This window comes from Leishmania martiniquensis, chromosome 15 (assembly GCF_017916325.1).
Source record: "Leishmania martiniquensis isolate LSCM1 chromosome 15, whole genome shotgun sequence".
Taxonomy (NCBI): Eukaryota; Euglenozoa; class Kinetoplastea; order Trypanosomatida; family Trypanosomatidae; genus Leishmania; species Leishmania martiniquensis.
In genome coordinates this window covers 305,338-317,441 of record NC_090150.1, presented here as the reverse complement: position 1 = coordinate 317,441, position 12,104 = coordinate 305,338, and the positions used below count along the sequence as shown (strand labels likewise).

At 61.0% G+C, this 12,104-nt stretch overlaps 1 protein-coding gene across 1 annotated transcript; it reads right to left on the bottom strand.

The window, feature by feature from the left end:
- Nucleotides 1–7,387: 7,387 nt before the first annotated feature.
- LSCM1_06901 (uncharacterized protein) lies at nucleotides 7,388–9,484 on the bottom strand (the record flags this gene model as incomplete). Its single annotated transcript, XM_067324304.1, has 1 exon — nucleotides 7,388–9,484. The coding sequence occupies one exon, from the start codon at nucleotides 9,482–9,484 to the stop codon at nucleotides 7,388–7,390; it is 2,097 nt and encodes a 698-aa protein (XP_067179975.1).
- Nucleotides 9,485–12,104: the final 2,620 nt, after the last annotated feature.

Sequence of the window (12,104 nt, the reverse complement as noted above, 5' to 3'; positions counted from 1 at the left end):
CGCGGCTCGGCGGGTATGCACACCTCTCACGCAGCGCGGCTCCCGCTGCCGCTGCACGCGCCATCTCCGCCCCTTGGCTAGGCTGCTGCCGCCTTGGTGCCTTCGGTCTCTCCATCGGCCCCTTCGCCGGCACGCACGCACAGAGAGAGAGACGGAAGCGGCAACAGCGGCACAAAGGGAAGAGAGGCACATGCACGCGCACGCTCGGGGACACGCAGCGTACAACGGCCGTCGGCGGGGACAGAGAGTGAACAGAGAGCAGAGACAGAAGCAGCGACGACGGAGACGAGCACACGTGCAGCGGCGGGTGCACGCAAAGGAAGGAGAGAGAGGCCCGCAGCGGCAGAGGGAGGGGACGGGCGGCGAGCAGAACAGCAGAGAAGCCGAGAGGCGAACAGCGCAGAAGAAGAGGGACGCCGCGGCAAAGAGAGCGGCAGCGCCGCGGCAAAGAGAGCGGCGCCCGCGGCGGGTATGGTGGGATGGGTGTGGGCGCGCGTCAGCAGCGCCGCACACGCACGCGCGGGAAGGCAACGGGAAACAGAGGCCGGCGACAGGCAGACGCGAGGGCGCGCAGCATTCGCTCTTTCACTCTCCCTCTCTCTCTCCCGCTGGCGCCCTCGCAAGGACGTCATAGCGCAGGTGGCGCCGCGGCGCCACCGTGCTCACACCCCGTCTTACCGCCGGCCCCTTCTCCCCCCTTCGCGTCCTCTCTCTCTCTCGCTGCAAGTGAGCGCCCTCACGGGAGCCTCCACATTAGCACGGGAGGAGCAGGAAGAGGATGTTGAAGACGTCCAGACACCAGGCTGCAAGAATGAGAGCGAAGCCGGCACCAAAATTAAACAGGCCGGTTATGGGCGGGCAGTTTGGTTCATCGTTTCGGTGGACGACCACCATGGAGGCCCAGACAATGCACAGGGTGATGATACCGACGACGTTGAGCCCCAGGCAGACCCAGCGCAGGAAAGCGCAGCCCAAGAGTGTTATGAGGCCCAAGACGGCCGCGAGGCCGTACAGGATGATGGAGATGATAGCAAAGGCCTCGGAGGCGCGGAATCGTTGAAGGCGGGCCGGGCAGGGTGACAAGATTGTGGACAGTGGTTCATGGTTATTTAGATGAGTGCAGTCAGGATGGAAACCCCATAAGGTCCAGCACAGTCTGGGCTGAGGGCCACTGAAAGGATCCGTAATGAAAATTGGAAGCGGCGTTCCCACCAGCACCAGAATAAACGCAATGAACTGAAAGATGGTGTAGAGAATTATGCCGATCTTACACTCCATCGATGTGACGCTGAGGCGCGAGAAGCGCGGTGAGGAGGTATACTGGCCGGGTGAACAGCAGAAGACAATTAGAGAAAGGAAAGGGGCGGGGCGGGGTGGGGTGACGCGTCGGCGCAGGCGCACTGACGAAAAAGATGAAAAGAGGAGAGGAAAACGCAATGGAGGGGAGAGAGCGGAATAGAGAGAGGGGGACGCGCGGGCACGAGGGGAGTAGATCGAGTGTCGGCTCACGGATAATGGTAAGTGTGCGGCCAAGTGCGCATACGAGCCGTTGCGTATTTGTTTCTGTGCGCGCGTGCTCGGTTCCAACGGGAGAGTGGGGTGATGCGCGATGCGCGCCACATCGACAGCGAGGCGGAAAAGGTGGAGGGGAGAGAGCGAAGCGTCGGGATGGAGGGGGGCACAGGGGTCAGTGGGCAACACAGCGAGGCGCGCGCAGCGAGAGCAGGTGCGCCGCTGGCCGACACACATATACGCGCACGCGAGGCCACGACACGCGGAGTGGAGACCGGTGGGCGCGAGGCGCGCTGCAACGGCAGCGGGGGTGAGACGGCAGCGCAACAAGAGGGAGCCCGGCGGAGAGGTCACAGGGAACTGCTCGCTGCCTCGTGCGCAAGCCCTGCTTCTCATCCCTGTCGCTGCACAGCGCGTCGTCTGCTGCTTTCTGTTGCTTTTCTCGTGCGGCCGGCAGAGCACTGGCGTGGCGCCACAGCAGCGCGGCAAGAGCGAGAGAGAGAGAGCGGAAAAGAAATGAAGAGCTGCGGGTGTCCGCAGCGACTCCGCATGTGCGCGCGAAGGCGTTGCCTCGCCTCGCATGGGCACTCGCTCCCCCATTGCCAAGGGAGGGCGTGGAAGGGCCTGCCGCCGAGCAGCCGCACGCCCTCTGCGGCTTCTGATCCGTCTACGCGGCCACAGCGCGCGGCGGCAAGCACAGCGCCTCCGCATCCCTGCACTTCGCTCGAACGCCGCCGGCCAGGCTGTCGAGCCCGACGGGGTCGGCGGTCTGTGAGGTGCGGGTCAACGCACGCAAGCAGCTGTGACCGCGCGTCAGCTGGGCAGCGTCGATAGCTCCAGTGACCCTGGCCCTAAGGATGCCACCGAGGTCGCGCCATTGCGCGTGTGTGGGTGTGTGCGCGTGCCTACGTCTCGGCGCTGCTTGCATAGCAGTGTGATCCCCGGTGCGCCGCCGCCGCAGGCGGCCTGAGTTGCCCTTTGCTGTCTCCTTCCGCTGCCCGGCTGGTGCGCCTGCGCCCTCTTCCGTTACCATGCCGCGATTCCGCTCTCCCGGGCACACAGGCGCGGGCGTGTGGGTCTGCTCCACGAGGGGGAGGGTGGGGAGGCGACAGCCGCGCATAGGGCCCACGCGCGTTTTCGTCAGCGGCAAGGAGAGGAGGAGGGCTGAGAGAAAGAGAGCGCCGCTGTGCAGGAGAGGAGCGGAGGGCAAGCGGGCAGCGAGGAGGCACACACGTGGTGCGGGCACGACGGTAGCGAGGGGGAGGGCGGTAGGGGGCGCACAGAGGAGGGCACGACGACGTCGGCACCTCCATCCTACATCCACACGCCGCCTTGCAGTACAGCACGGAAGCCCTGGCCCTCCCGCACCGCTCGGCCCCTCGACGGGCTTCTCTCGCCAGGCTGTATGCAGCGTGCCGTGCATTGCCCATGGCAAGGGCGACTCACACAGCCGCAAGGGCAGTCACGCCGCCCGCATGAAGGTGGGGCCGCAGCCCCAACAGGCGCAGGCAAGAATGGAGGAGAGGGCCACATATGCGCCGCGCACCGCGTCGGCCGCCGTCATCGGCGTGATGCGCGCGTGGTGTGCTCGCCGCGGTGCACCGGCACCGCTTGCCCTGCCCGCCCTGCACACTCGCCCGCAGCACGGCCAGCGATGAGCCACGCAGCAAGCAGCGCCACCGCATCGAGAGTAGTTGCCGCCTCCCATTGCAACGCCCCCGTCGCCCGGCATCACGCTGATTCCGTGCGCCGTTACGTGGCGGTCTTCTCCCCGATGCCGACCGGCTTCGCCCTGCCGTCGCACGCGGCCCCGGCAGCCCCACAAGACTGAGCGAGGAGGGGCGCCCTCGGCTCCGGCCTGGGTGGGACTGGCGCTGAGCCGGCCAGCTGCCTCCACCGCCGCCGGCTGCGCTGCTCGGCGCGTGCCTGCAAGCCGCATACCGCCCATCCACGCATGAGCTTCCGCATTCGTGGCAGGTCGCGCGGCGTGGTAGAGGGGTGGCCGGCGAGCGCGGCGGCCATCATTCGCAACGCTTCACGGCTCGCGCAAAGCCCTGCCGGTACGACGCTGTCCACGTCCCTCACTCCTCATCTGCGCTGCACAGAGCGCTCCGCCGGTCTGCTCGCCTGCCCCCCCCCCGAGCACAAGATGAGCCGTCCCCGAATGCGGCCGCGTTCTTCACCTACTACAGTCAAGGGCGGAGCCCGCCACCCAACGGCCGAGGCCGCAGCGCCCGTGATGGCGGCACCCGCTCCTCCCTGCGGCTCAGCGGGGCACGCGCTCTCTTTCTTCGGCGCCCCCGCTGCCGGGGACATGGGCCGCTGCTGTTCGCGCCGGCGCCATGAGTCGAGGAGGCCGAAGGCATCGCGTGCGGCAAGTGCCGCGTCGCGCGTGTCATATACGCGACGACGCTGGTGCTCGCCGACACGGCCTGGATGAATGGGCGTCGTGCTCAACTTAGGGCAACACGCGAGTCTAACTTGAAAGATGTCGGCAGGGCAGGTGCGGCGCAGCCCCCCTCCCCGGAGCAACTGGCGCCAATAGAGGACGCAATGCGAACGTGCGCCTACACGAACAGGGCTTGGCAGCGCCGAAGAGCTGCATCAATGACGCATGGCGCAATCACGTCAAGTAAAAGAGGTGAACGACGGCTCAACATCAGAGGGAAAAATACACCGTGAATGTTTTCGGGCACTTGCACACAGACACACACACTCTAAATGTCCGCAGCGAGGAGTCTGCACACTCATACGCGCACACGCAAGTGGGGTGAGTAAGGAAAGTTTGGAGGGGGTGGAGGGAAGGGTACGCACAGCAGCGATCGTGACTTGACGCAACGGCAGAGAAGAAACGCACCGAGAGAGTCTTCAACACCGCGCCAAGCCCATTACAGCCGCATAGTGCGGTACAACAGAGCCTTAGGCGGGCAGACAGGGAGCGCGAGGGTGGGTGTGGACAACATGGAGATCGAGAAGAGACGTATATGTGTACACACACGCACAGAGGTGGTAGGGTAGGGCGAAGAGAGCGAGAGAGGGGCAGATGAGAAAACACAGCAGAGAATAGGGAGGCAGCTAGCAAGTACACGTTCCCGCTGCTTGTGCCGGCGCGTCCCTATCTCGCTGAGCCTCAGGGCGATTGGAAAGCACGGACGGTTGCCCAGGCACTGACGTCGTTGGAGATGCCCTTCCACGGTTCCGTTGATCGCGCAAGAGAGGGACTGCAACGTCCGCCAGGCTCACGATCGTGACCGCCATTCGCTCATGGCGTGCGCCAGCAGATCATGAGACGCGATTCCCCCCCTCTCCTTCAGCTGTCCTCACTGCCCTCCGGTCGTCTTCTCGTGAGGGCGTCGACGGTCAGCGCTGCAAAGCCATTTTGTCTTTGCTCTTTCGTTTCTCTTCGTGTTGGCACGCGCGCAAACGCGCCGACTCGAAGTTGCACTTCTTTCCTGTGCTTCCCACTATTCCTGCGTGGGAAGGAAGCCTATGCCCTCAGGCCTAAGAGGTGAGGGGGGAGGGGGGAGGAGCTGATCAGATGAGCGCGCGCGAAGCTCCTGCGAGGCGGAGGAGGGAAAGGGAAGTGCAGTGCGTGAGATGCACGTGATGGCCAGCCAAGACAGGAGGCAAAGAAACGGAGAGGGAGGGAGGGAGAGAGTGAACCAAAGAGGGCGAGAAAGGGAGGCGCGGTCGTACGAGTGTTTGCCCAGGAACCCTACCGTAGCCATAGAGTAGGAAGAGCTGACAACAGTAAAGCACAGCACACGACCGATGCGTGAGGGAGGCGTGTGTGTGTGTGGTGGGGGTGGGGAGAGGGAAGCGCAAGTGCTCCTCATGACGATCCGAAGGCATTGACTGCATCGACCAACATGCGAGGGTATCCCGTCGAGTTGGCATCCCTGGAGATCTTCCGGGGTGCTCTGCGTCATCGTCTCAACACTTTTCGTCCACCCTCCTCCTCCTCCTCCCTAAGGGCTTGTTGTAATTTTGGAGTGGAAGTCACTCACCAATGGTGCCGAATTTAGAGATCCCTCTTCGAAGCGAGTCAGTGGGTGGTGAGCGGGGCAAGCGCGTCAATAGAGAGAGAGGAGGAGGAGGGGGAGAAAGAAGAACACATCGATTCTTTCGGAGATGCAGACGGGAACAGAGGAGAGAGGAAGAGAGAGAGGAAGAGAGGGAGAGGGGGAGGGGAGAGGGGGGAGAGAGGGGGGAGGGGCCATACAGCGAACACACCATCGAAGATAAAAAAATGACCGCGCTTTCGCAGAGCTTTTTCGGGTGCCCGTGTGGTCAAGGGGACGTTTTGTGTTTGTTTGTGCGACTTTCTGAAGTACATGCGGGTTGAATTAGTATTACCTTTTTTTTTTGAGAGGGTGCGTAAAAATTTTTCTCTTGTCCGCTGTTGCGGCTGCTCTTGTGAACTTCTCCTCTCTCGATTATCCCGACGTCGTCCAACGCAGACACACACACACACATACACGACAAAAAAGGCTGCCACTCAGGCCAACAGCAATACCACGCAGGGGCTGCTGAAGAGGCCAGCACCCACCGAGAAGTATGCGCGGCACATGCGCTGAGCCGAAGCACGCACACACACACATATATATATATTCAGAGAGAGAGGGGGAGGGAGGGCTGAGAGGACATGGAAAGCATGCGAGAGATGGGGAGGGGCACATACACACCCACAGACACAAACGTGATAGAGAGAGAGAAAAACGTTTCGACGGAAACACTGCCTCTATGGCTTCACTGCTGTACTCTCGACGCATACTTCTCCATCTTGTCCTTCTACTGTGATCGCCGTGGAAGTCGAGGAGGTGAACAGGGGAAAGAGAGAGGAGCCCATGGGAAGTGGGCCACACGCGCATGCTCAGGGCAGGTGCACCCTATGGCGTCATTGTGCGTGTGCGCGCGAATGTGTCTCTCTCCCTTCGCCGCTTTTTACGACACTTCTTCCCTTAAAAAAAATGAGGTCCTGGTGTATCGGGCTCTCTGAGCAACGAAGAGATGCGACGATAGCTGACATTCTGACACGTACACACGCCGACGAAAGAGGGAAGGAGGCAGGGGGAGGGAGATAGAGAGGGGGCAGCGGTGATGGTGGCCAGAGAGCCTGCAGACTGCAGGGGGGAGGGGGTAGAACAGCAAGCTACACCGCACGACACGACATCACGTCTCCCCCGTCCATCCCTTCCTCTTTCCCTCTCCTCATACACACTCAGACAGACACAAAAGTGAAAAAAAGAAGACGGCAACAGAAGATATCGAGGACGCCAAATAGTTTTACCCACAGAGAGAGAGAGGCACACACACACACATACACACACACGTAAAGCAAAGAACCATGCGATTACGCCATCCTGACAGGGGTGGTGCTGTGGGTAGTGGTGATGGTCTTGCCGATGTATGCGTGCTCTCGTCTCGAGAGTCACACGCTGTTGTCATCGCATACAGAAACACTTACACCCCAGGTTCACACACACACATTCGTCGAGGATAGCGAAGGAGAGAGGAGGAGGGGGGGAAGGGGTAGGAGAGTAACGAGGAGAGATACGCAACAAAGACACACACAAAGTAGGAGAAAAGAGAAGCCTTCACTGAAGATATATAACTATATAAATATAGTTATATAGAGAGCCGACCGTATGCACACTCGCACACACGCACTGTGGGAAGGGAGGGAGGGAGGGAGAGAGAGAGGGGTCGGGGAGGGGTGAAGAGGCATTGTTCAGCATGCAAGGACGCTTACCGTTCTCTTTCGTCCTCCATGCGCGCAGCCTCGCTTTCAGCCGTTCCCTCTTTTCTCTCTCCCTCTGCATTTTTTTTTTCAGTGTTCGCCCTGCACTCAGGTTCCCACTGCTTTCCATGCTCGTTACATGTTCATGGCGCCGTACCCCCGCGGCTGCTGGTGCGAGTTCTGCGCCAACGGCCGTCCACCCTTCATGTACGGAGACGGCATCTGCTGCTGCTGTAGCTGCTGCTGCTGCGTGCCCGTCGCCATACCAGCGGTGCCGCTAAAGTGCCAGCTTTCTGCGTACGGGTTAAAGTTCGAGGACGGGTAGTACGCGTTGCTGCACTGCATCGCCGGGTCCACCTCGTCGGGGATGTCCTGCCGATTGTCACCCCCCGCCATGCTGGCGTCGTAACTATAGCCGGCACTACTACCACCACTGCCCCGCCCACCACGGTAGCCGGCTGCGGCGACGCAGGTGTTGTGGGCACCTGCCGCCATGCCCCCTGCCGCAGCAGCGCCGCCACCACGCGGATGGGTGCCGCCACGATGTCCCGTTGTGCTTGCGGCGTATCCGTAGGCACCCATGCCAGCGTGGTAGCCGCCACCGCTGCGCCCGCCGCGACCACGGTACCCGCTGCCGCCTACGCCACCCTGCGGTTGGTAGCGGCCACCATTAGCATTGCCGCCTGTGGTTGGCGCCGACGCCCGACGAGAGCGACCGCTGGCAACTGCGTCGACTGCAGCTGCGACAGTCCTCGACTTGGCTCGCACGTCCACGGCCCCGGTACCCTCCTGCTCAAGCTTCTCCCACCAGTCTACGGCCGTCTCGTACCAGGCGGCGAGCTCCTCCTTGGTGCTGCCATTGCCCCCCTCCCGGCTCATCGTCACGGACGACGGCGGCGGCGGCGGGGCGGCTGTGATGGCCGCGAAGGCGTCGGACTTGAGCACCGCAGCGACGTACGTGCACCACCGCGCACACAAGGACTGCACTACGCCAGGCACGGTCAGGACGCGTGCAAGCTCCGGCAGCGGCGGCGGTGGCGGAAGTAGGCGGACTATGAAGGCGGACGGGTCCGACTCGAGGGCGTAAACAAGATCTGCGTCATTGTCATCGATGTCTTGGTGGTGCAGCACTTGCTGCTGCTGCTGCTGTGTGGCCGGCGACGTGTTGTGAGCTGGTGCGTAGAACATCGAAGGGGAGCGGTACGGGTTGTGCTGCGTCATGCCGCCCATGGACGACAGCTGAGTAGCTGAGAGGATGCTGTGACTATTGGCGGTGGTGACAGAGCCGTAGCTTGGGTGCGAGCCTGCGCTGCTACTGCCGCGTGGGGGTGACATAAGCGGTACCGCTTGCGGGCTGATGTTGGCGCTACTGCCCCCGTCCAGGTCGATTGTATCCATCCCTGCAGGAGGCTGCGGCCGCTGCTGTGACGACGTTGGCGCGGATGCCGACGAAACGGTACCCATGTGTGACATGTTGGGGGGGAGCATCAGGTTCGGCATGCCGCCACCGGCAACAGCAGCAGGGGGGCCGCTGTTCACGGTTGGGCTTGGCGAGTAGTCAAGGAAGTACTGCCGGCCGTCTTTCGCTGAGGTAGAGATGCGCTTCAGCACTGGACCAGACGGGGTGGAGTGAGTAGAGCCTGGCGCGACGCAGGCCTCGCTGAGTGGACTCTGGTGCAGAATCTGCTGTTGCGGAGGCAGCGGCATCGTCGTCGCCGAGAGTTGCGGGGACCCTCGGTTCTGGTACCCCGCTCCGCCGAGTAATGCCGAGATGGTCAGCGGGGGCCGTGCACCGCCAGGGGTCGCGGCAGGCGATGGGGCCGCAGAAGCATTAGCCCCACGAGTTGCACTGCTCGCCCCTGCAGATGTCTCAGCGCCGGCATTGGCATTGTTCACGGACGAAGTCGTGGAGCAGCCACCGATGCTAGACGCCAGCCGCCCTTCCTCTGCCACTTCCTCCTCCGGCGGCTTCATAGCGGCTCCACCAGTGGCTGTGCCACTGTGCCCAGGCGAGGAAGAGACATTTCGGTACGGGTCCCACGTGAAGAGCAGTCGCGGCGTCGTACCAGTATTCGCGATCGGCGAAACGCTCGCCACAGGCGGATGTACGGATGGCTGTTGCTGCTGTGGCGGCTGCATGGCAGCAGGAGGTGTGTGGGGGCTGGCGAGTGGCGACACATTGGCATGCGGCGACCCTTGCACGTCCTCACGCGGGATGGAGGGCTCGGACATGGAAGGCCGGGGAAAAAAAGGAGGAGGGGGGCTTCAGGGAAAGGCACAAGTGAGACAAGACCGCGCGATCGCCGATGGCCGATGTAGATACGCGTCTTCCAGCTTCTTTCTCTCTCTGCGTGTGTGTGTGTGTATTTGTACGTCACGGCTGTTTGACGGAGCCGAACAAGCGGGAGGAGCAAAAAAAAGTTCCGCCACAGCGCACAAGCCGTCACAAAGAAAAAAAAACACCCACACAGCACAGCACAGCAGAAAGGGAGAGACAAAGAGAGGCACACACACACACCCACACCCACACACACTCGAAGAACAAAGCTCGCGCCGTGAAGTCGTGTGCGCGTTTGTCTCTCTCTCTCTATGTGCGTGTGTGGAGCTCAGTTGTCTCGGTCACCGACGAAAAGGCGAAAGAAACGAAGAAAAAAACAAAAAAGTCAAAGGCGAGGCGAACAGCAACGGCAACAACAGCAGATGCGCGGTGCTCTGAGTATAGCACGTGTTATATGTGTATGCGTTTCTGACGCCTTCGCAGCGAAGGACAAGAGTGCGAGAGGAGGTGTGTGGGTGCGTGGCAGGAGAGGTTAGGGTGACGGGGAAGGGGAGAGGAAGGGGGAAGGGGGAAGAAGGGGGTCCAAAAAAAACCAATGCAGAAGCCGAAAACAAAGAAAAAAGGTGTGTGTGTGTGTGGAACACACAGGGAGGAAAGACTTCAGAGGCGAAAAAAAGGGAGGAGGCGAGAGGCAGATACAGAGAGAAGAGGCACTAAATGAAGAGACACAGATAGAGACACAGCCACGGGCAGAGGGAAAGATACACGCGAAAAAAATTTTTTTTGAGCGGACTGCAAACGGGGGAGAGGAAGACGACCGGGGGCGCGAAAGAGACAGTCAGGCACAGAGACAGAGAGAGCCAATCGTTTTGTTGTGATTTCGCGCACGTTAATTGTTTTTTTTTTCTATCGAGACGCGTAAAATAAATGAGCGGCAATGGTGGGCGATGACACGGTCTCTGCCTGCGTCTGTGTGGGTGCTGGGTAGAGAGAGAGGAAGGGAGAGGGAGTGAGGGACGAGGAAAGGGAAGGGGTAGCAGAGAGATGAGCGGGGAGGGGGGAAAGGTGAAGGAGGTGGGAGGGGTGATGTGCGTTTGGCAAGACGTGCGTTCAAGATGAAGAGAGAGGCCGGCCACAAAAATAGGAGAGGGGGAGAGGAGGGAGGAGGGAGAAGAGAAAACGCGCGTGCGGACGCAATATGACCACCCAACCGAGATCACTTGCGGAGAAGGGAAGGGGATGGGGTGGAAGAGAGGAGAAGCGACAAAAAAAGGGGCGTGTGGTGATAATATGGGAAAGTGGGAAGGGGGGCACCGAAGAGGCTCGAGTGATGGTTGCACTCCTGATGCGTGTATGTGCGTGCAGTCAAAGTCACGAGAGGGATAGAAATGAAGGCACAGACACACAGAAAAAGTGTGTGTGTGTGAGAGAGAAAGAGGGAGGGGTGGTGATAATGAGAGCGTTGATGTTCGGGGGGAGTGGGGGAGGGGAAGGTAGCGGCGGGTCAGTGAACGACGAAGCGAAGGGGAGGGAAAAAAATGGAGCGGTGGAGAGAGCGGCAAACCAGCGACGGGGAAAAAAAGAAGAAACAGCGGAGCAGCGAGAGCGGGAGAGGTAGAAGAAGAGAGCCTCACCGTTAGAAAAGTGTGATGATGGGTTTGTTGGCTTGGTGAAGGGGCTGGAGGAGGCCCGAACAAGTGGTCAACGTTTTTTTTCTTCAGTTTGTTGCTTGCTTGTTCTCCCGCGGTCTCGGTCTGTCTGTGCCTTTCTCTGCTGGGCTCGCACTTTTCACTGGCGGCTGTATGCGAAGGAGGAAGAGGCGTACGTATGTGTGTGTGTGTGTGGGGGTGGGGCGGAATACTGTACAAAAGATACGATGGGACAGGCAGGGAGGTGGGGAGGACGTTCTGTGATTGGGATGCCCCTTTCCCCACCGCTGCGACACTAGGCCCTTCGATGATAAGTCTTGAGTAGACTTCACAGAAGCACAGGGCCTCGTTCTCAGGCCCTTGCGCTCTCGCCAATGTGCCCCGGGTGTCAGTCTATGTCTGGAGCAGTAGGGTGATGCCGTGATATAGAAAGCGAGAGCAAGAGGGCACGGGCAGCAACGCATACACACACACACGCAGACGCGAAAGAAACGGTCTGTGCGCCCCAGGTACCGCCCCGTGTAAGGGACAGGGGGGGGGAAGGAAAGAGGCGGCCAAGCGAAGGCCGGATCCCTCTCTCTCTCTCTATGTGCGTGTGTGTGGTGTTTCAGAGACGCGTGACGGTGACCCGGCGAGGGAGGGGCTGAGCGAGGGGGTTAAGGGGGAGGAGGCGAGTAAAGCGGAGTGTCAGAGAGAAAAGAGACGAGAACAGAAGGGTAAAAAAAAAGCAGGAGTGCTGTGTGGTAAGATGGCCTCAAAGAGCAGCGGCTGCGGCAACGAGAGGGGAGGTGTGGTGTGTGATGAGCTCGTGAGATACGGGACGGTGCTTGTTCTTTGTGTGTGTGTGTGTAGGGGGGGGCTGGAGGGGAGAGAGGAGGGAGTCGGGCAGGCGGTGATGGTGGCGAAACAGCAGCACTCACGTTGC